The following is a 21,878-nucleotide window of genomic DNA, read 5'->3' as shown; positions in this document are numbered from 1 at the left end:
TTGTGGAGATAGGTTTGCACTAGGCTTACCTACGAGCGCGACCGTGCAGGGACGCGACGTTCTCCACTGCCGCTGCGTGCGACGACGCTGCGGCCGGGTTCGTCGTTTTCTCCGACACGGCGCAGAAACCACGCACGAGGCAGGGTAACAGCAACAACGGGTTTATTAACCCAAGATGCAGCACAGTACGACACTCACAGGCTTGCAGGCCGTAAGGGGAACTCCGCAAGACCGATCGAGTACGCTTGCCAGCGGCGCTAAGACTACCACACAAAGGGCAGCGGTCGAGCACACGAACGAGAAGCCGCCTGCTAGAGCAGCGCGTCAACCTCTCGTGCTAGCCTGAGAGCATCTGACGCGGGCAAGCCCGCGCCAGACAGAAGCGAGCTCAAGGGGGAAGGGGGTTGTCACTGGCGGCCAATGAGGAACGGCGTTGCACAGTGACGTAAGCTAGCTTGGTGGCGTGAGCATGTCGAGGCATGCCCGGACGCGTGCCCGCGCGCCGGGAGGCTGACGCATGGCTTGCACCAGACAAAGAGGCCTGGCGCTGCCGCCGCGGTCGCCATACCGCCGATTAACGGCGGTTCCCGGCGCTCGAGCCGCGCGGGGCCAACACGCGCGCTAGCTGGGGAACGAGGCGCCAAAGGGAAGGGCGCGCTCGATTCCCACATTCCCCCCTCCTAAAGACCGAGGCCAGCCTGTGAAAGAGGCTGTCCGAGGCCAAGTGGCAAGGTCAGCTCAGCCGCAAGGGGGCTGGCCAACAGGGCAAAGTCCAACAGGGGGGTGTCATCTTCCTGAAGGTACAAGTCCAAAAGTCGGCCATGGCCACACAAAAGTTCCACCACAAGGGGAGAGCCCACCGCCGGGAAGAAGGTCCACAGCCCAGGAGGAACGGGGGCAAGACTGCACAAGGGCGGGCAGCCAGCCCGCTTGAAGTTCGCCGGACTGGAGAGGTTGGCAGCCGGGAACGTACGAGGCGTGGCTGCCAGTTGCGTGCGGCAGCCCACTGCCGGAAGTCGCTGGGACGGGGGCCACACAGGAACAGCAGGCAGCCAGGAACGGAGGCCGGAGCGACCACGCTCGGGCCTGGGCCAAAGCTTGAGTGGGCGGAATAGCCGCCGAGGGTGGCTACCGAAGCTGCCAGGTGGGTAAGGCAGGGTGGAGGTGACTGCAGGGCAGAAGGCAGGAACCAGGCCACCGCAGGAGGGACCAGGGAACAGCAGGCCAGCTGGTCGGGAACAGGCTGGTGGCACGGTAGAGCCAGGCGCAGGGAGACGACTGGGCGACGCAGGAGTGGACAGAAATGTCCCCGGCATAGCCGGCTTGCCGAAAAGGGGTGCCTGCCTGACCGTGCTGCCAACAAAGGGGCGCTTGCCAGGTTATGGCTTGGACAACACGTCAGAGGGTATTTTCGGCCAAGAGGGCCTTCTACCACTTACAGACGTGTGCCGCCGCACCTTAGCGGTTATTCTCCATTCACTGTCATGGTATGGAATAAAGTCCAGCTACCTGTCAGTGGGAGAAAGGTTGCTTAGGTGCGTTTCCGCAGGTTGTACCGATGGCGTGGCTTGGAGCCAGCCTTCTCACGGTTTTCCCGCGGTGCGGTGACCGCCTCCCCCCCTCCCAAGTCGTTGCTGCGGGCAACGAAAGGTTTGAGGTCGGAGACGTTAACTGGACCGCCGACTTGCCTCCCTTGGGAGTCAGCCAGCTTGTACACCAGAGGCGACACTTTGGTCTGCACTCGGTATGGGCCCAACCACTTGGCCGACAGGGAGGCCGAGATGCCTTTGGCGGCGTCACTCAAGACGTGATTGCGCCTGAGGACAAGATCGCCGACATCGTAGTGCACTTCCCGATGCGACCGGTCGTATTGGGCCTTCTGTCCAGCTCGCGCTTTTGCCAGGTTGGAACGCGCCAGGTCGAGGGCTGCGTCCATCCGTGAGCGCAGTTCCGCCGCGTAGCCAGACGGGCCGGCTTTCGTGGCGGACGCCCCGCTGCCGCCCCGCAGAACACGGTCCATGGGGTTAGGCAGCTCTCTCCCGAAGTTGAGGAAAGCGGGCGTGTACCCGGTTGAACGGTTCACCGTGGACCGCAAGGAGAAGCCTATCTCGTTAAGACAGGCGTCCCAATCCCTGTGTTGCTGCGCAAAGGCTGTCAGCAAGGGCTTGAGGTTTCGGTTTATCCGCTCAGTCGGGTTGGCCTGTGGGTGATACGTGGTTGTTTTGCGGTGCTTAATGCCAAAGGCAGCCCACGCATCCACAAACACCTTGGCCGTGAAGTAGGACGCATTGTCCGTGATCAACTCCGCCGGAAAGCCAAAGCGGGTAAAGACCTCGGTCAACTTGTCCCAGATTGCGCGTGCCGTTAGCTTCCGAAGGGGAAACAGCTCGACCCACTTCGTGAAGTGATCTGTGACAGCCAGGAGAAAAACATGGCCTCTCCGGCTTCTTGGGAAAGGTCCCATAATGTCACAGGCCGCGACTTGCCAGGGCTGTTGGCTGTCGATCGGCTGCATGAGCCCCGGAGGCTTGCCACCACGAGGCTTCACGCATTGGCACACGCGGCATGAGCGGGCGTAGTGAAGAACATCACGCTTCATGCCCGGCCAGGTAGCAGAGTGGCACAACTTTTGAAAAGTCTTAAGGCCACTCGCATGTCCGGCCAACCGCGAGTCGTGGAAATAGCCGAGGGTGGCTTTCCTTAGACTGCGGGGTATCACCACCTTGAAAGACTCCTGGGGAGCTTCTTCAGATGGGACATAGCGCAGGAGAACGCCATCAGCATCAAGCAGATACGAATCCAGCGTGCCCGCAGCAATACCAGTCTGCGTCCGGCACTCGGCGCCGACAGCAATACCAGCTGTCCGTTTGCGCCCGGCGGCTTGACCGCCACGCTCCTCTTGGGAGCTCAGCTCTTTGAGCCCGTCAACAATTTGCTGACAAAACGGATCGTCCTGCTGTGCCTTAAGTAGGTCCTCTCTGCTGAAGACGATACCGGCGGACGTTACAGAGTCTACCAGGTATGCGTCCTCACCCGAGGCGGTCGACTCGAAAGTCACTGCGCCGTCGGGGTTCGCGCCTTTCGACCCATTGGAGCCAGGGGCCCCTGAGTCTACTCGGTGCGAGTGCTCTTGGGAGTGGTGGACATAAGTGTCAGACGCCAGAACGGGGGCACGCGACAAGGCGTCGGCCACGACGTTCGAACTCCCTTTCCGGTAGCGTACAACAAAGTTGTACCGCTGCAAGGTCAACGCCCAGCGCGCGAGGCGGCCCGAGGGCTCGCGCAAGCGCTTAAGCCAGGTGAGTGCCATGTGGTCCGTCTCCACCACGAATGGCACGCCGTCGACGTAGCAGTCGAACTTCCGGAGAGCAAAGACTATAGCGAGACATTCCCGTTCAGTCACGCTGTAGTTGCGCTCGGCGGCGTTAAGTGACCGGCTCGCAAAGGCGACTGGCCGGAGGACGCCGGCGTGCTCCTGAAGCAGTACCGCTCCGAGACCCAGGTCGCTCGCGTCCGCTTGGACAACGAACTCCCTGTTGAGGTCGGGCAGCTTCAGATCGGCTGTGGCCACTAGAGCTTGAGATAGAGCCTTGAAGGCTCGCTCTTGCTCTGGCCCCCAGCTCCATCGTGCCGACTTTTTCAACAGTGCGGTCAAGGGCGCTTGGAGGTCCGCGCAGTTTGGGATGAACTGTCGGTAGTAGTTCACCATGCCCAAAAAGCGCCTCAGGCCCTGAATGTTCGCCGGCGTCGGGTACTCCACAATGGCTCGTACCTTCTCCTCGCACGGCAGAACGCGACCGCTCTCGATGGTAAAGCCCAATAGCGAAATGCGAGTCTCAGCTATTTGAGCCTTCTTCGGGTTCAAGGTCAACCCGGCGGCACGCAACCTCTCGAGGACGTCCTCCAAGTGGCGGAGGTGCTCCTCGAACGTTCGAGAGAAGATGACGATGTCGTCGAGGTACGCCATGGCGTGTTGCCATTTAGCGTCCCCGAGAACGCGGTCTATCAGTCTCTGGAACGTAGCTGCAGCTCCAGAACAGCCAAACGGCATGCGTGTAAACTCGTACAGACCTCTGTGAGAGGTGAACGCAGTTTTCTCCGCGTCAGCCGGCTCCATCTGAACCTGCAGGTAACCGCGGCTAGCATCCAAGGTGCTGAAGTAGCAGGCACCGCCTAGAGCAGCCACGATCGAGTCAACGTTAGGCATAGGATAAGCATCCTTCCTCGTGACCTCGTTCAGCCGGCGGTAGTCCACACAGAGCCGGTGAGAGCCGTCTCTTTTGGGGACCATTACCACCGGTGAACCCCAGGGACTGTTTGAGCGTTGGACAACTCCGGTCTCAATCAACTCATCCAATGCCTGGTCAATTGCTTTCCTCTTTGCCGCACTGACGGGGCGAGGATTGCATTTCCACGGTTGTGCGTCGCCTGTGTCAATCCGGTGCCTCACCAGAGAGGTGCAACCCGGGCGTTCCGTGAACATGTCACTGAAACGTGTCAACAGCGACGACAGGCGTGCCTTCTCATGTGTCGACAAGCTGTCCGGCAAAGGCGGCAGCGAGCGATCCGAGCTGCTGCTTACCGGGGTGGTCACCGGCGCAGCCGAGACCTCGTCAACCACGGTAGCGCTATGCTCGAGAGAAAGCGGTAGGCACGGGCCGTTTTCCGCCGCGCCGGCCAAGGGGCCAGTCTTGGCGTCGGAGTGAGAGACGCGGGCCGAAGGGGCCACGCTTTGTCTCCTCTCCTCCTGCTCTCTCGTGGCGTCCGGCGACTTACGGGCAGCCGAGACCGCGGGAGGTGTAGCGAATGGCCGTAGGGCGCCGGAAGGGCCGTCCCTGTAGCCTCCGCTCGCGACGTCTATCACGATACCCGTGTGCGCGAGAAAGTCGCGACCAAGAATCACGGGCACGGAAAGACCCGGGAGATGCACGAAGCGCTGTCGGCGCGCGCGATTCTCCCAGCGCACAACCAACCGCGCAGCGCCGCACGAGGTGGCGGTACCGCTGGCGAGATGGAAGGCAGTGTCGCAAGCTCGAATGCGGACGGAGCGGTCGCGCAAATGAGCCATAACCTCTTCGCCGAACAGCGAGATCGAAGCCCCGCTATCCAGCAACGCCGCAAACTCTCGACCAGCGATCGTAAGGGCGATGAACGGCGCCGGCGTGGCTGGAAAGTCATGTCCAGCGCGACACGCCATCGGTGCCAGAGGTTGGGTTACACCCCCATGCTCTCGTACTGAGCTAGGAGGCCTCCGTTCGCTAGCCGCTGGGGGGGCTCCGCGATCGGATCTCTCCTCGTGCATTGAGGCACGGGGGTTCCGTTCTCGTTCGCCCTGCAGTGCAAAGGGGCACGCCCGGGCGTACGAGTACGGGTCGAGAGCGCGGTCCGAAACGTCCGGCGCGTCTCGTTGCTCTCTCACGGCCGAGGCCACCTCGTGTTTAGGGGGATTACGGAGTGACGAGTCACCCCCAGCCCACGCACAACGAGGCTCGAGAGAAGCGGACGGCGGTGGCGGCGGGCGGTAGGCTCTCGCCGCCAGTATGTCGCCCTGAATACGCTTCGCATCGGAGGCCAGCTCGTTTAGGTTACGATAACGGGCGCTCCGAAGGTAAGCGGCGAAGGTTGGATGAGCCTGGCGAATGGCTCGCTCTACCTTCTCAGCGTCTGATGCCGTAGGGTCGGCAAGGAGGTAGAGCTCCTGCAAAGCCCGGACGTACTCGAGGAGAGATTCGTCGGGATGCTGCGTTCGGAGCTCTAGCTCACGACGCATGCGGCGCTCGTAGTCAGGAGGAAGGAATTCGCTACGGAAGAGCGCCCTAAACTCCTCCATCGAACGAGCTTGGTGGCCGACAAGTCGGTACCACCGCGCCGCTTGGGCTGTCAGCGATACAGGCAATACACTACCAAGCATAACGCTGTCGCTCAGCCCCATCGCCCGCTGATAGCAGTGCAGCGCCTCGAGGTACTCTGTGGCACTCATGCGGTCCGAATAACCGCTGTACTCAGGCAGAGGTACCCGTAGGCTACTCGGTGCGCTTGGCTGAGGGGGCTCGAGGTCTCCCTTTAAAGCACAAGGCTGCGAGCGCGCCGCTTCCAACAGGACGTTTAGGAGCTGCGCCGCAGTTGCGTGCAGCGGCGATTGCTCCGACGCAGGCGCGGCCGTAACAGGGTCGCGCGCCTGTTCTCCGGCATGCACGTCAGACCGAAAAGGGCCAGTAAACGGCATGGAGGAGGTTAGGGTTGTTTCCGCTCCGACGGGCGCATGAGGCCTCACACGATAGGCAAGCGGATCGACCGCGGAGCACGGTGGCCCACGTCTGTCGAAAGTACCGCCAACGTGCATCTGAGGCATGCAAGCGTCGGGAAACGCGGCGACGTTGTCGGCCAAGCGAGCTGGCTCGCGCACGACATTGTCAACCCTTTGCGCTCGCGACCACGGCGGGTCAGGAAGCGCGTTCCCGCCAACACCTGAGTGCCCCCGGTAGGAAGGATCGCGTGCGGCGATTTGAGCTGTCAACCGTGCTGCTGACGGGGAAAGGCCAGCGAGCGGAGACTGCGCCGGGGACGGGCCCGTAAGCGCGTGAGCCTCGAACAGCTGATACAGCCCGTTACTGGCTTGGCTAGGACTGCGGTCCTCGTTCAAGCGGCTCACATCACTGTAGGGGGGCCCGAAAAAGGGATCTCTCCCGGTGAACGAAAGCAGAGGGTCGCCAAGAGGGCCGTAACCCGTGCTGTCGCAGCCGTCCGCCTCGAACGAGATCAAGTCCGTCGCCACAGGATCGAACAGGAACGAGCGCCTCGAGGGGGTCTGCTCTGAAGCCATGCCGAAACCAAGTTGGGCGCCAGTTATGTGGAGATAGGTTTGCACTAGGCTTACCTACGAGCGCGACCGTGCAGGGACGCGACGTTCTCCACTGCCGCTGCGTGCGACGACGCTGCGGCCGGGTTCGTCGTTTCTCCGACACGGCGCAGAAACCACGCACGAGGCAGGGTAACAGCAACAACGGGTTTATTAACCCAAGATGCAGCACAGTACGACACTCACAGGCTTGCAGGCCGTAAGGGGAACTCCGCAAGACCGATCGAGTACGCTTGCCAGCGGCGCTAAGACTACCACACAAAGGGCAGCGGTCGAGCACACGAACGAGAAGCCGCCTGCTAGAGCAGCGCGTCAACCACTCGTGCTAGCCTGAGAGCATCTGACGCGGGCAAGCCCGCGCCAGACAGAAGCGAGCTCAAGGGGGAAGGGGGTTGTCACTGGCGGCCAATGAGGAACGGCGTTGCACAGTGACGTAAGCTAGCTTGGTGGCGTGAGCATGTCGAGGCATGCCCGGACGCGTGCCCGCGCGCCGGGAGGCTGACGCATGGCTTGCACCAGACAAAGAGGCCTGGCGCTGCCGCCGCGGTCGCCATACCGCCGATTAACGGCGGTTCCCGGCGCTCGAGCCGCGCGGGGCCAACACGCGCGCTAGCTGGGGAACGAGGCGCCAAAGGGAAGGGCGCGCTCGATTCCCACAACTTATAGAGGCACAAACCGCGCACGGAAAGTGAAGTCAACTTCCGCAAAAGGCTGTTGCACGGCTACAGCGAACCTGTAGCCGCGCAACAGCTAGAAACCCACAGAATGCACGTGTCAATATGTTTACATTCGTAAATTCATGTTTCGAGACTACTTACTTAAATTAGCGATAGTAAGCTTAAATATGCGCCACGAAGACTTAAAGGTTTCATTTTTCGATTTTCACAGCTAAATGACAGCACCTTCAACTTAGAATACATTAATTGTTAGGGTTTTACGTCCCAAAACCACAATATGATTGAGGGACGCCGTTATGGAGAGCTCTGGAATTTGTGCCTATCTGGTGTTCTTTAGCGCGCAGCTCAATGTAAGTGCACTTCGTCACGATGTGACGTGATACTTTATTGCGTCTTCTAGTATTCAAGCCGTTTTGGCGAAGTAAACAAAAAAAAATGACGAAACTTGTTAAATCTATCGCTTGTTAGCTTTAAAACACTAATGCGTTGATCTTTAGCCATAAGAAGTTAACCTGGCCAGTTAGAGCAGACGTTGTCAAAATCAGTGACGTCATGGCGAGCTGCTGGTGCGGGTAAGTTCTCCGAAGTGTATAGAAACTTCAACGGGTGCGGCGTCGCTGTAGACCCGCCTTTCTTTCTTGCGCGTTTTCTGGGCCCGTATTCCCAAAAGGCGACAATCGCAAAAGTATCGCCTTTGGTGCGCGCTGATTGGCTATTGAGCAAACCGGAAAAGTTAGGGCGCCATCTGGTAATTCCGCCGACGTCAATTTTGCGTCATGGTGCTCGACGGTGCTCTCGACATATTTGCAATAAGCGAAGGCACCGTTAACCGTCGGTTCGTGGTGAAGTCTAGCATTTCAGTGACGTAGCCGGTAGCTTCTAGTATTCAATCCTCGGTGGATATACGCAGCATTTTTTTACGCTGAAGCTTTCATCGAGCATTACCTTGGGGTGTTATCAGCACTCGTTCTTTGCCAGCGCGTGTTTTTTCGTGGTTTGAACATCCCAGGAGCATGAACCGTGCGTTGCTCGCGTGGCTTATCGCGAGCCGCAGTGATTCCACTCCTGCGCCAACTGCGCCAAACTGCGCCAAATTGTATTTACTGCGCCATCCTGATAATATCGACGAAATTTGCGCCAAACTGCGCCAAAGGGCGCGTCAGAACATGTGCAGCTCGATCTTGGGGCTGCCAATAAAGTCGCAATCATGAACCAAGAATTATTCCGCTGAATAAATGGCGCGTGCGTTCCGCGCGTGCGTTCCGAGTAAACCACGATGCCATGCACGGTGCCGACGCAGCTTCTGTTCTGCAAGTCGGCTCGACAGCAAAACGCGCTCTCCGCAGAGGCTCGTGACGTCTAGGCCTATCGGTAGCGAGAAAGTGCGACGGCGATTCATCGGTGGACGTCGTCTGTTCCAGAAACGCTGCTGATAGCTCGTTTCAAGCGTCGCACGGCACGTAAGGAAAGCAATGTTCAGTAATAACTACATGAGTATACCGCTAAAATGTCTGTCACTTCTGTTTCCGGACATCGCGGAATGAAATTTGGGATCGCTCGCAGTAGATATGGGACAATATCGAATTTTCCTTGCTTCGCGTTTATGGAAGAGCGCGCGAACGGTGGAAACGCGATGACACTTTTCCTCAGATATACTTTATCCATGGATCTTCATCCAGAACAGCTTTTTCGCAATTCCTTCCGCCAGCACGTCCGAGTTTGTAATCACCCTGCGGTAAATACCCCCTAAAAGGCCCTGCCCTTTCGAGCTTACGTGCTAGGGTTCCAATTCGAATTTTTTGCTTGCTTTTTTAAAAATGTCATCTCATTAGTAAAATCGTATCTCCTGGTGGGAGCAGCCGCGAATGCGCAGCTGTCAGTAGCGGGCCCGTTGCTGACGGCCCACAGTGAAGCGGCTACGCCATGTTATACGTCCGCCCCACTTTCGGGGGTCAATAGGTAACGGTTAAAAAAATTCAGTTTCGCTTAAGAGCGAAGCAATGAATGCGATACCAAAAAATTGTATTGTGAAACGAAGTAAGACTACCAGCTAACTCTTTTGGATCCGATCTCGCGTAACTCAACAAAACGCTGGTTTAAGGGAATATGGCCCCTCCAGGAACCGAAGCGTTTTCTTGCTCTGAGTTCTCTAAACGCGAAGTAATCGTTGAGAGCACAGCAAGTTTACGAGCCGTCTCCTGATGCCTCGACATAGCGCGCGCTCAAGCGACTGCGCCCTTCGAACGATGCGCCCCCCCCCTTCCGCTCCCCTGGCGCCCCTTCATGCTCCTTACGAAAGACGGGCGAGGCGTTTCCTCTCTTTTATGAGCAATCGACGGCAGGCCCGCACGCGGGAAGATGTTATCTCATGCGCTGTCCTAGCGATGGAGACAGACGGCCGGATAGTTTAATCTCCGCTTCAGCCGCGTTCGTCGCCAGCGCTCGCGAGCTTTCACCCGCGGCTAGAATGAGCGTGGTGATGTTAATAATTTGGACTTTGTACGGAAAATTACGGCGACGCCAAAAATCCGCCGAGAGTGTCCATATAATTGCTATCGCAAGGGTCAATGTACGGGGCAGATTTTGCGCCCCCCCCCCCCCTAGATGATTAGGGAGGGTCGGCCCCCCCCCCTGTGCGCACGCCTATGCTCCTGAGATGATTTTTTCCATGAGATTTGCAATGAATCGAAATATTTCTAGCTTTCATAAGAGCCCCATAATAATACTCAGGTGATTGAATGTTAATGCAATATGCTCCTGTATTGCACTCCAGGATGTAAAATTCGCTGCTCCAAAGTGCTCCCAGGTGCAAAATTATCTGCTCCAAAGTGCTCCCAGATGCAAAATTATCTGCTCCAAAGTGCTCCAAGATGAAAATTTTGCTGCTCCAAAGTGCTCCAAAACGGAAATTTTGCTGCTCCAAAAATTGCTCCAAATCAGAAGTCCTCGGTAGCATCACTGAAAAAGCGAACTTTATAAAAGGAGAAAGGCTTGTCAATCACGTTTACGGTGCAGAGCAGACGATCGACGACAACGACGTCCGACACAAAGCGAAATGCATTTCCCAAGTCGCGATTACACAGTTAGGACGTATACCTCGAGGTAAGTCTCATACTGTCATGTTAAAGATGCGTAATGGTCCACATGCACTCCGAAAAGAAGCCGCGCACGTTATCAATGTTCTGCGGTGCGGACTACGAATCATATGATTGTTGTTTTGATATGGCATGCTTGCAGCAGCAGCCGTGTACTTTCGTGAAAAAGCGTTTGTGGCGTGCGAAAAAAAATTTACACCATGTCCCGCTAAAGGGGACCATGAGGCGATGCGAAGCCGGAGCACTTGCACGATCGCGTTCCGTTGGCGTTCGCTGGGCATGCTACTGACCTCGCGTCATGGAACGCGAAGAGGAACACTACGCGCGTCGTGTCTTCCCTTTAGCCTGGCCGTTAATTCTCACAGGGCGTGCGGGGAACGCGGTCGACAGGCGCGCGAGAGAGAGGCAGCATAGGAAGGGAGAGAGAGAGGGAGAGGACGCGCATGCGCTGACCCTCATCGCGGCGCTGCGCAGGAGAGAATTTCGGCATGTCGAGCCCGCATTTCAGAGGAGCCAACCGAGGCAAGCGCTGGACTGAACGCGCGCAGCGCTCTACCACTTGAAGGAGGGGAGACTAGAGGAGGAGAGCAGCGCATGCGCCGTCAGAGCAGAAACGAGAACGCAGAAGAAGCGCAAGTAGGTGCTGGTAGAGAAGTTTAGAGAGTAACCCGCAGCTGTTGGAGAGAGGCAAGGAGGAGTGTTGCGCATGCGTAGTGTGAGTGCGGACTACTACGCCGCGTGCGGATTACCACGCCGCGTGACATACCCCCGAGCAAGAGATACTTCGCATCTGAAAGAAATTGTACAGCCCTGGCACTGTTTCCTGAGAAGGTTAGAGTCAAGTCGTCCGTGCCGCTGGATAATCACACGCCGATTCAGACGCGAGGCAGCTAGCTGAGCATTAACCACTCTGAAGCAAGATGAACTGCTCGCCTCGTTTCTTCGGCTCTCGCGTCATGCTTGCACTCCATTTTTATGAGGATATCGACTTGACAGGGGTATAAAACCTGCTGCACGAACGCGGCTAGAAAATCGCGCAAAGTAGGAAGGTCGTTGCTTCAAGGTTGCAAATGCAAAACACGTATTGGGTGCCAGTTATATTTAGCGGCTTAAATATATATCACCCTAATAGAATGACAACAACAAAGAAAACCTGCAGAACGATGTCAGAGCTTGCTGAAAATGCACAGACGTCCGTTCCGGCGTGATAAAGCAGCCTTCCCGACGCGTGAATTGCAGGCGCCGAACTTCTGACAATGTGCCGAGTTCAGTTGAATTCAACCAACCGCGCAACGCTAACGGTATAACGCGAGTGTGAACGTTCAACGACAACGGGTAGGTCTCACGAACACGGGGAATCAAAACACCAAGTTGTTTCACCTACAACCGTAACTGGACTTTCACAATGCGAGAAGACAGCAGGTAATCACTACCAGGCACGTAGCCAGGATTTTTTTTCGGGGGGGGGGGGGGGGCCAAGGCCTAATTATTCGAAAGAAAATCTTTTCATGGCACAAAGAAAAAAAATTGCCCGGGAACATAAAAGGCTGGACGAATTTCGGGGGGGGGGGGGGGCGGGCCCCCCGCCCCCCCCCCCCTTGCCTACGTGCCTGATCACTACCGCAGTTGCTGCGTGCATGCGCCGCGTTACGTACTGATTCAGGTAGTCGAAACGAACGAAAGCGATGAACTCAGACAGCCAAAACAGAAGGCGATACAGCGCTGTCAGCTATGTCCGCGCTTGCCACCTTTATTTCTCTTGCGACATGCCCGGCAACCGACAAAGTTTCACACGTGAATCGCGTGCCTTTGTGTTGTCTGCACTGTTGTGGCAGGCCACGACACCGCAATACTTCAGACTTCTCTTCCGCTTCCGCGGGGTCGCTTCTGCCAACGTGGAAATGCAGCTTCGCACAGCAAACCTCTCGGTTCAGCGTGCCAAGCTGTCGGCACGGCGCGCGCCAGTTCCCCGCACCGGCTGAGCAGCGCGGGCGCGCGCGTGTTTCCGCTGCCGACAAACAGGTTGAGTCGGCTGCGCTTGCACCCAGTTGCGCCACAGCTTCTCTCCAGAGCCGCAGCGCGGCGCTGTCGTCGCGCCGTAAACTTCAGCTTGGGTTCCCTGTACAATAGAGTTCGTTGCCGGCGAGCGCGCAGCGTTTTGGGCGAGTCGCAAAACAGCGGCGAGGCCTCTGCCTAATATCGCGAGCTCGCAGCTCATCACCACGGCGAATCATCGGTGAACGACCGTCCGGGCGGCCGACGACAATGGCGGCCAATATCCAGGCGGTCACAAAGCACAGGCGAGCTGACGCCCAAGATAACCCTCGCGGTACATTCGTGCGAGCGATATACAACACCATCGAGTCCGTTACCGTCAATCGCAATCAGTTTCACGCACGCCCTAGGTACGCCAGAATACAAAGCGATCACATACTTGTGAAAGAATCCAGCGCCTATTTGTGCCCTGAGTCAGATTGAAATCATGGATCCGGTAGGCCTACTGTCTTCTCGGCCGCCATTACCAGCCGGTGGCGACGCAGTGCCGTGACTACGCCGGAGATATACAGCGCGGCGTCTCGATTTGTGGAGATCAGCTCCAGACTTCATGGGCGTGGCGAAACGTAAAAGCAGCACGCCACGCTCATCGACGCATACGTGTATACATATCAAAGACACGGAGGCGTAGTTCCTAGATCGGAGAACTCTCCGCGCGCGACACAACCGCCAACACGCCAGCACAAACACAAGTGGGAAGACTGGCCCGAGCGAGGACGGTTAGTTCCCTTGACAACGGTTTGCACACAGAACGTATTTTTTAGTCTTTATTCTTACATATCCCCGATTCGCCTCGAGGCGTTACAGCAGGGGGGTAACAAAGTTATATAAAAAAAAAACATTTTCACTGACACCGCACACTTGCTCAGATGCCAAACTATTCCACTGGTTAATAGTTTTAACAAAATAGCGAATTTGCAAACAGGTTCGTCCTGGCCCGGCATGGCCTTATTTTGTGTTCATGGTCGGTGCGTTGAGAAATATAATCTGGCTTTTATTGCGATAGCAATTATATGGACAGTCTCGGCTGGATTTTGCCGTCGCCGTCGCCGCCGTCATGCACCGTGTATGTATAAGTACGTATATATATAGAAAAGCCCCAAAGAAAAATAATTCAGAAAAATGCTTCCGAAGCGCGGATTCGAACCAGGGACCCCTTGCTCCGCAGCGAGTGGCGCTAACCACTACGCCACCAAACGCAGATCCTCCACGTAGGTAACGGCGAGCGTTATATACACACCTTTTACCGCTGGACGGACTCAGAGACGGCTGCGCTTATAAGCGTTTCTTCATTACCAGCGAGATGGCGTTAGGAGCGCGACAGGCGCATTTACAAGCCGTCGGCGAGCTCGCTCGCTTCTTCTTATACTTGCGCAGGGAGAACCTTGCCCTTCCGCTGTCTGCTCGCGCGGTTTTCTTGTGCTGAGGGGTAGAGGGATGTTTCACGCTTTCACCGTGATGTCCGCGCTCATGTTACGGAGCGTACGAAAGCCACTCGAGCTCAAGGGACGCCGCTAAACGAACAAACAGAAGATGAGCGCGAACTATCAAGTGTCACAGCTCGACACTTGAAGCACGCTAGTTTCCTTCGCTGCTTCGGCCGCCTTTGCAACAGGAGCGCTGTTCAAACTGAGAGTATCCATTGGCGAGCCTCACTTCATATAGCATTAGTTTCCTGCTATCGCATTCATTGCTTCGGCCTTGCGGCGAAACTGTGACTTTTTTTAAGTAAACGTCACCGTCTATTCCTGTCTTTTATGAAACATCTGGTATAAAAGCTTCAGACGCAATTTTTTACGACGGGACAACAGTGGCTCCTAGTTGAACTCCTCTCTCATTTCGGTACAACTGTGATTTTTTTCCATAACGACCCAAGACAAACCTGGCTGCTCCGTTTTGAATACTTTCTAATTTATTAATCAAACCTACTTGCGATGGGTCCCAAAGAGTGCAGGCATATTCTAAAATTGGTCGTATACAAGTGAGGTAAGCCGGTCTTCTGAGGTTAGAATCTGCACATCTCAAGTTCCTTTGGATATAATTCAATGCTACTGCAGCTTTGGAAACCACATAATCCACATGCAGCAGGATAGAAAGTTGGGCTAGTTGGTACATATACATGATAGAAGCAGCACTAAAAGACGTAGACGAAGAATAAACAGGCACACAGGACGCACATTCCAGGAACAATCATGCGACAGTAACACTCTCAAATATTTGTACTTGAATTTCTTGTCTAAATTATTTCCACTGAAATGATAATTTGCATAATTACATTTTTCTTTGTAAAAGACACATGGACGCACTTATTCGTGTTTAAATTCATTTGCCACTTAAGACACCAGTGATGAATACGTTCAAGATCAGCCTGTAATTCAAGGAGAATTTGTTCATTCTGGATTTTTCTGTAGATAACGCAATCATAAGCAAAGAGTTGTATACTTGAGCTTATGCCCACGTTAAGGTCATCTCTTCACACGGCCTGCATCTCCCGCGCGGTTCATCCCTTTGCAGACTAACTGGTTTGCACACGGCACGCATCCCTCTGCGCTTGCTCCTCAACGGTCTACCCGTTCATCGCGCGCGCTTATTGCGCTCGGTTACTCCTCTTACGGGTAATTTTGCCTAAGAGTGTAGGAAATGTTAACGCTAAAGTGTTAAGGAGCTCGTGTAGCTGTATGTCTGGTGCCCGCTTTGTCGGCGTTCTCGATGGGCGGAATATCCCGATGGAAGCAAAGAACGAAAATCACAGCTCGTGTGAGAATCGAAACCATGCATTCTGCATGGAAGTCAAGTATGCTACTACAGAGTCACACTAGTGCTTTAAACTTCCTTGGAAAAAGACCCTACACAAGTGCCATGTCGGGGCAACGCCAATTGGGGTTACAGTGTTGGTTATCGTCTCTTTAACAATGCAATAAATATTGACTACGCAAGCTTTAATGAAGCTTTGTTCGGATGCGCCGATGGAGGCTGCTTATCATAAGCACATTATCAGGGTGTAGCGTGGACTTTGTTGAGAAAAAACTTACATTCCTGCTCTAAAGTCAGTGCCGACGTTACGTTGGACCATGAGCTCTCTTTTACACTCCAGTGTAGTTGACGTACCTGGCAAGCCCACAATATCCGCACAACTGCTAAATTTACAGAAAGAAGCCGATGCACTTCCCAGCGCTTGGCCAACAGCACCTAGACTTTAAGGCCTCTCCACGGCTCAGGGACGTTGCCCTACTACGACGACGCTGGACGGTCAGCTTCCGCGACGCGTGATGAGAATGCTGTTTCAAAACAAATATTCTTTTTTGTGAATCATATTTTTGTAGCAAAAAGCCTGATTTTCTTCTCGTTCTCGTTTGCGCGCTGGTGTACCCCTTTACCTTTGGACATGCTGTTACTGATTTTATTATGTATCAATTTGCAGATTCTTTTTGTTACGTTTCAAACATTTTCTATTTAAAATTACGAGTGCAATGGACTTTCAGAAATCTTTTATTTTCACAAGAGAAGCATGGGAAGTGAGGAATAATCAAAGCTGTTTCACCACAATAGCTTAGATTGCAATAAGCCAATACAACGTAAAGCTGCTCCACAAGCACAAAAATACACACTCTATAAAGAAATACAATACATTGATCAGTCCTTGTTGCACAAAAGTTAATTATAAGCAGATGCACCACGCAATCGCACAATCGAACAAGTACCGCAAACTTAAATAGCTCAGCAAGCACAAGAAAATATACTGTATGGATATACAACACGAAAATAGGTTTCGCCCGCCACAGTGGTCCAGTGGTTATGGTGCTCGACTGCAGACCTCATTGAGGTTGAATGTAAGGAATTAGTGCAGGTCGCGGGATCGAATCCCGGACGCGGCGCCCGCATTTTCGATGGAGGCGAAAATGCTTGAAACCTGTGTACTTAGATTTAGGTGCACGTTAAGGAACCCCAGGTGGTCGAAATTTCCGGAGCCCTCCACCACGGCATCCCTCATAATCATGTCGTGGTTTTGGGACGTTAAACGCCACATATAATCATTATAAAATAGGTTCCGACATTTTGACATTGAATAATGAAAGAAAAAGTCGCAAGTGCATTGAGAAGTTAGTTTTTCAGTATTCAGCTGTCGCCCTTTTTCCTTTGCAGTCTTTTCAGCTACAAGTTGATCATTTTTTCTCTTGCAAAAGTTTTTATTAAGGTGTTAGCTGCTGCACATAGGACATGGTGCAATACCACTCGCGGCGTGTGTCCATTCTCACACAAATCGAAATCGATGCTGTCAATTATTAAATCATGTGTGAGTGCCAAAAGAGCCTTTTTTTGATTTGGCAGAGTATGAGATTGTGTTGCATGCTGTTCACTACTAAGTTTGTCTAGAACTACTTCTGCTGTAAGAACAGCGTTTATTATTCGTCTGGTGCGTCACCAATGGCGGCGCTACGAACGGTGCTCCGGTGACGCAAAGGCGGAGATTCGGCTTTTGTCGTCTGCTAGGCTTGGCTAGAACAGCTGCATTTTCGTTATAGTTCGCTCACGTCGCACGACGTTCCTCGACTACTAGCTGTATTTTCTTGTAATGATAGTTCTTTAGATGTCTGCTAGCATTACAGGCGGTTTTGAAACGTTAACATTTAATGTATCTTCTATTAAGCAGTGCCATCGCGGTCAGGATCATGCCACCGAGCTCGTAGCGTTACTCACTGGGCTGGATGGCGTTGAAATAGCTTACGTGAAAGCGCAAACCCGCCAAGCGAGTTAAAGAGAGTCAGCGCTGCTTTGGAAGTGAAGCGCGATCAATTTTACGGCTTATTCGCAAACGTTAGCGACAGACTTGAACGAAAGTTCACTCTCCACTCCCAATTGCAGTCACGTACAAAAAACGTTTGCCGACAAAATAAAATTGATAACTTCATCGACCAGCGGGTTACCGCGGACAACTGGCGTAGGTTGGGCGAGTTGGATGCACATAAAACTTGTTACACGTGCTATCGGATCCGAATGAAACGCCAGCAGTGGTGCGCGTGGTACAGTTCACACCCTTATGATTAGAGAAAGATACGCTCTTGCGGTTTGCCGCTCGTGAGCCAAATTCATGCTTTCGATTGTGAAGTGCTGCCTAATCGGGGGTGCGTGCCAGTCAATGGTGATGACAGGACGGCGCGCATTATACATTTCCTTATGCTTGGGGAACGCGCTCCGATGTTCGTGTTTCATTTATCACCGATAATACAGCTCGGTAAACAGTAGGAAATATTGGCGAATATATCCAAGAAGAGGAGAAAGAGCTCTTTCCCACCATTTTTTGGCCCCTTTGGTTGGATATTGCTATTCTTTACTCCGCTGTAACAAGATTGAATATTTTACGGTGAAAGCTTTGGATTCCTGATCAAACGCGAAAATTCACCGTCGGCGTCCCTAGTCGGCAGCGTCAACACGAATGATGCAAAAAATCATCACAAGATGACGTCACCTTATGACGTCCTCATGACATCACAGACCGCCAATATTTGTGACGTTATAACACCACGTCACATGATGACGTCATCACATGACATCGTCAGTTTGCATTGTCTTCGTGATCGGTGGGTTGAGCACGGATGCAATACAAAACCAGGTGATGTTTTAAAAGCTTCCAATGCCTCCGATCCTGGAGGCAGTGCAAAACCACGTTACGTCCAAAAAGCATTCGGAAGGAGGCGGGGAAGGTCGACTGAACATCGATGAACAAAAAGAAGATGAATTTCGCCTTTGAGTCATCTTAGGCAAGTGCATAAGGGACCCTGTGAGTCTCTTTTTTACAGTGACCGCATCACGTCCCATCAGGAGTCCACCGTTGAGAGGGATTTACACTTTTTTATTGCAAATACATCTTACTACGATTTTTGATGCGAAAGCTTTGTATTTATCTACGTTAGTATGATTACACTAATTCTGTTCATCATACTTTCAAACGACCGGGAACGAGTCAGCAAACGTTGGTTTATTAACGGATGTGTTAAAGTATGCTGAAAAAAACATGGTTGATCCCTCCGTCTGAGGAATCGGCGTAACACGAAAGTAAAACGTCCCCCTACAGAAGTAACTGAATATTTACTGTACATTTATACAAGAGAGTTTGCACAATGTATATTGATATCTGGTAGCTATATCACTGTTTAACGTGAATGCACCCATTTTGATGATTGGTGGTATATCTCCATCCCGACGACTAACGTCCACGATCAACCACCGTTTCCTTCGTGCTACATGCTTCGTGCTACAAACGGGTGGTTGTATATTTTCCCTTTCTTAACGACCGTTGTGGTAGCTGTAGTAGTTGATGGTGAAAGCGTAATCAGAGAACAAGGTGCGATAGCCAGGCGAGCGTCGCATATTGGACGCAGAACTCGCCATGCCGCGGCATGTTAAAGTGTGATTGAACACCATGGCTGGAGTAGAGGGAAACGCAAAGAGCGTAGCGCCACCCCTCTAGCCCGGCCACGATTTTTCTCGGGACGAGTTAAAGCGGGGAACGCGGTGTTACAGCCAGGAGAGGCAGGCGCGCGTCGCAGAGGCATTTTTACTTTGGATTAGCGTGGCACTATGAGCGAGGCCGGCGCGTTTACGACGCTTGGGCTCAGGTCGCCACCTCGCGGTATGTTAAGGCATTCACAAAATAGCACTCCTATTGACAACGCGCCGAATGGGGCGGACGTGTAGCAACACGCGTTGCAGGTGCTAATCGCGGAGGCCACAGTAATAACGAATTACTTTGCTTTACCGCTCCCAGAGAGCACTGTGAGAGGAGAGTGTGAGATATAAAAGGCGAGTTTGTAAAGCCTCTAGAGTCTGTGACTGTGGCGCAGTGGACAGCGTGCCCGGCATCTGTTGTTGTGGACTGAGCGGGCGTGGGTTCGATGCCCGTTGACGGAACTTTTTTCTTTGCCATCTGATCGAGTACATTTTTTCGACGTCATTTCCGTGACGGAAATACGTCACTAAAATCTTGGTGGACCCCGGCATAAAACACTTTCGTGCTAAAAAAAAACAACTCCGCACAGCCTACGAAATCTTTCATATCACCGTCATGCATCGCCTTTTGACACGTCTCTCAACCTTTTTATTTATTATTTAAACTTCATGTACTTACGATGCGCTTACACGGCAGCTGCTGAAAACTTGGATATAATGAAAGGTTGTTGCCTGTGCAGATGTACACATTGATGGCTAGCAGACGACACCAGGAGCAATCGACACTGAACGTGCTCTTGACGGCAACTCCACTCGATTTCGCTGGGAATTTTGCTTGAACGTTCAGTACAAATTGTTTTATGAACTTTCCCACTAATGTTTCAATAACTCGAGCAGGAGAGACTGGCCGGTAGCCTCAATCAGTCTTTACGTAACGAACGCGCGTGCGAAGAGCGGCACCAGAGTCCCCTCTCTGACGTCACATGCGAGAGGGCGCCACGCAAAGATCTCGAGGCGAATTGCAGGCTGAGGAAAGTTGAGGCTGCCACGGTTCATGGCCTGCACCAATTCTCTACCTTCAACCTCAATGTTGTCTTCTAGCATCAAATTTCCTTTGCAAGCCATGCATGCAAATTTTTTTTAACGCAGCGTGGGCACAGTAACCAGCAAGGTAGGTGGTTGCATAGAGATTCGGTGCCTTCTTGTCAAAGTCAGAGTCCGCAACCTCAATTTCAAAGTTTCCGAGCACATCATCATTTACTGCCACTGCAGCTGTTGCAGCTTCCATTTCTGAGAGCTCCAAAAAAATTTCCAGACGAAGTTTTCGCTCAGACTCATACACTTGACTAATGAATATGTGGTATTGCGCACCGTAGAGTTGGCGAAACTTGCCAAACCTCTCTTCCAAAAAATCCATCTGAAACTTTCCTAACAGCACATAGCCTAAGTGCATTTCCGCTAAGCAATATTTAGTCCCATTTAATAAGGTGCCTGTCGTGAGACGGAGGGCACTGTGCGTCTCCCTTGTAAGTATGCATGTGTCAAACTTGAGAGACTGCCGCAGATCTAGCCACTTCGCTACACTCAACAAAAACGGGACCTGAGGACTTGTTACTGAGGTAATCGTTGACTGCAGCTCGTCACGAAGCCGAATGCCCTTGTTGCATGTCTTTACATTTACAATGCTCCGCCACCTCGTTATTAATTCTAAGAACTCTGCTATGCCAACCTCATGCTCGAGTTAAAGTCTGGGCCCACACGTTCAAAGAGCTGCCGCTGTAGAGAAGTTCAAAATTTTAAGTGCAAGCATGGCATTTTGGCGCTCAATGTTCGATGTATTGAGAGCTTTTGTTGTAAGCGTTGGTGCAGATTTAATCAGCTGACTCTGTTCTTTTGAGTGAAGCTCTCGAAGAGCCCTAAATGAAGCTGTATTTATTGGTGGTTTTTCGCTAGTTCCTGTGGGGCTAGGAAAGAACATGCATGTTCCAGCATTTCGCTGATTGATCCAATTGTTCCTTATACACTTCAATAAGTGTACAGGGTCATTTAGAAAAAAAGGGGGTGTTTAAAATCTGCAGGGCGTCTATATACACTCTGAAGTTTTCAGGGCGCCCCAAAAAGTGACATTGTCGTACGGTTTATGGAGTTGTTGTCACTCGTGACTGCAATGATACGTAAACCGACATTCTCCAGCTCAGTAATAATGCTATCCAAAATGGCATGAAGCTGCTCTGCGCTGATGTGCTCTACCGGCGTATGTGCACTACAGTTTTCTGAGACGAAAGCAAGTTTTGCATCATGAAGACGTGAGCTGTCAACGTTACACTTGAGCTATTACATACTGCATCAACAGTTACTCCTCCCTTATAATCAAAATAAGGCTGCAAGTAGATTTCGTCCATCATGAGAATGACAGTTTTCTAATGTTCCTTCATTGTTGGGACACGCTTCTTGGCATAGGATAGGAACGAAGTGCCTTGCAGCTCGTGTGCCGGGCTTACTTTATAGGAATCACATATACGACGTATTGTTGACTGATGTGGTAGCCTAATGTTTCCAGAACTGCGTAGAAACCTGTAGGCATGCGAAGAGACTGTAAATAAAATGCTCGAAAACACTAGCAGCTCTGGAGAATACCGCAATGAATGGCAGTGCTTTACAAGGAGAAGAGCAACTTCCTATTTAAGAAATCCGAGAGAATTCAGTTGCTCGACGTTTGACAGGTCACAATTCGAGGCATCTTGA

The 21,878-nt window shown here is 52.9% G+C and overlaps 1 protein-coding gene across 1 annotated transcript in view; it reads right to left on the bottom strand.

The window, feature by feature from the left end:
* The window catches only part of LOC119374936 (uncharacterized), a 54,629-nt gene extending 33,369 nt beyond the window's left edge, over positions 1-21,260 (bottom strand). The window contains 5 exon segments of the mRNA XM_049411096.1: positions 16,828-16,874; positions 16,877-17,097; positions 20,134-20,264; positions 20,266-21,182; positions 21,185-21,260. Of these exon segments, the coding sequence (XP_049267053.1) occupies positions 16,828-16,874; positions 16,877-17,097; positions 20,134-20,264; positions 20,266-21,182; positions 21,185-21,260 (1,392 nt within the window).
* Between the last annotated feature and the right edge of the window lie 618 nt (positions 21,261-21,878).

Source organism: Rhipicephalus sanguineus, chromosome 11 (assembly GCF_013339695.2).
Source record: "Rhipicephalus sanguineus isolate Rsan-2018 chromosome 11, BIME_Rsan_1.4, whole genome shotgun sequence".
NCBI classification, from domain to species: domain Eukaryota; kingdom Metazoa; phylum Arthropoda; class Arachnida; order Ixodida; family Ixodidae; genus Rhipicephalus; species Rhipicephalus sanguineus.
The sequence above is the reverse complement of the archived record's forward strand: the minus strand, read 5'-3'. Positions and strand labels throughout refer to the sequence as shown.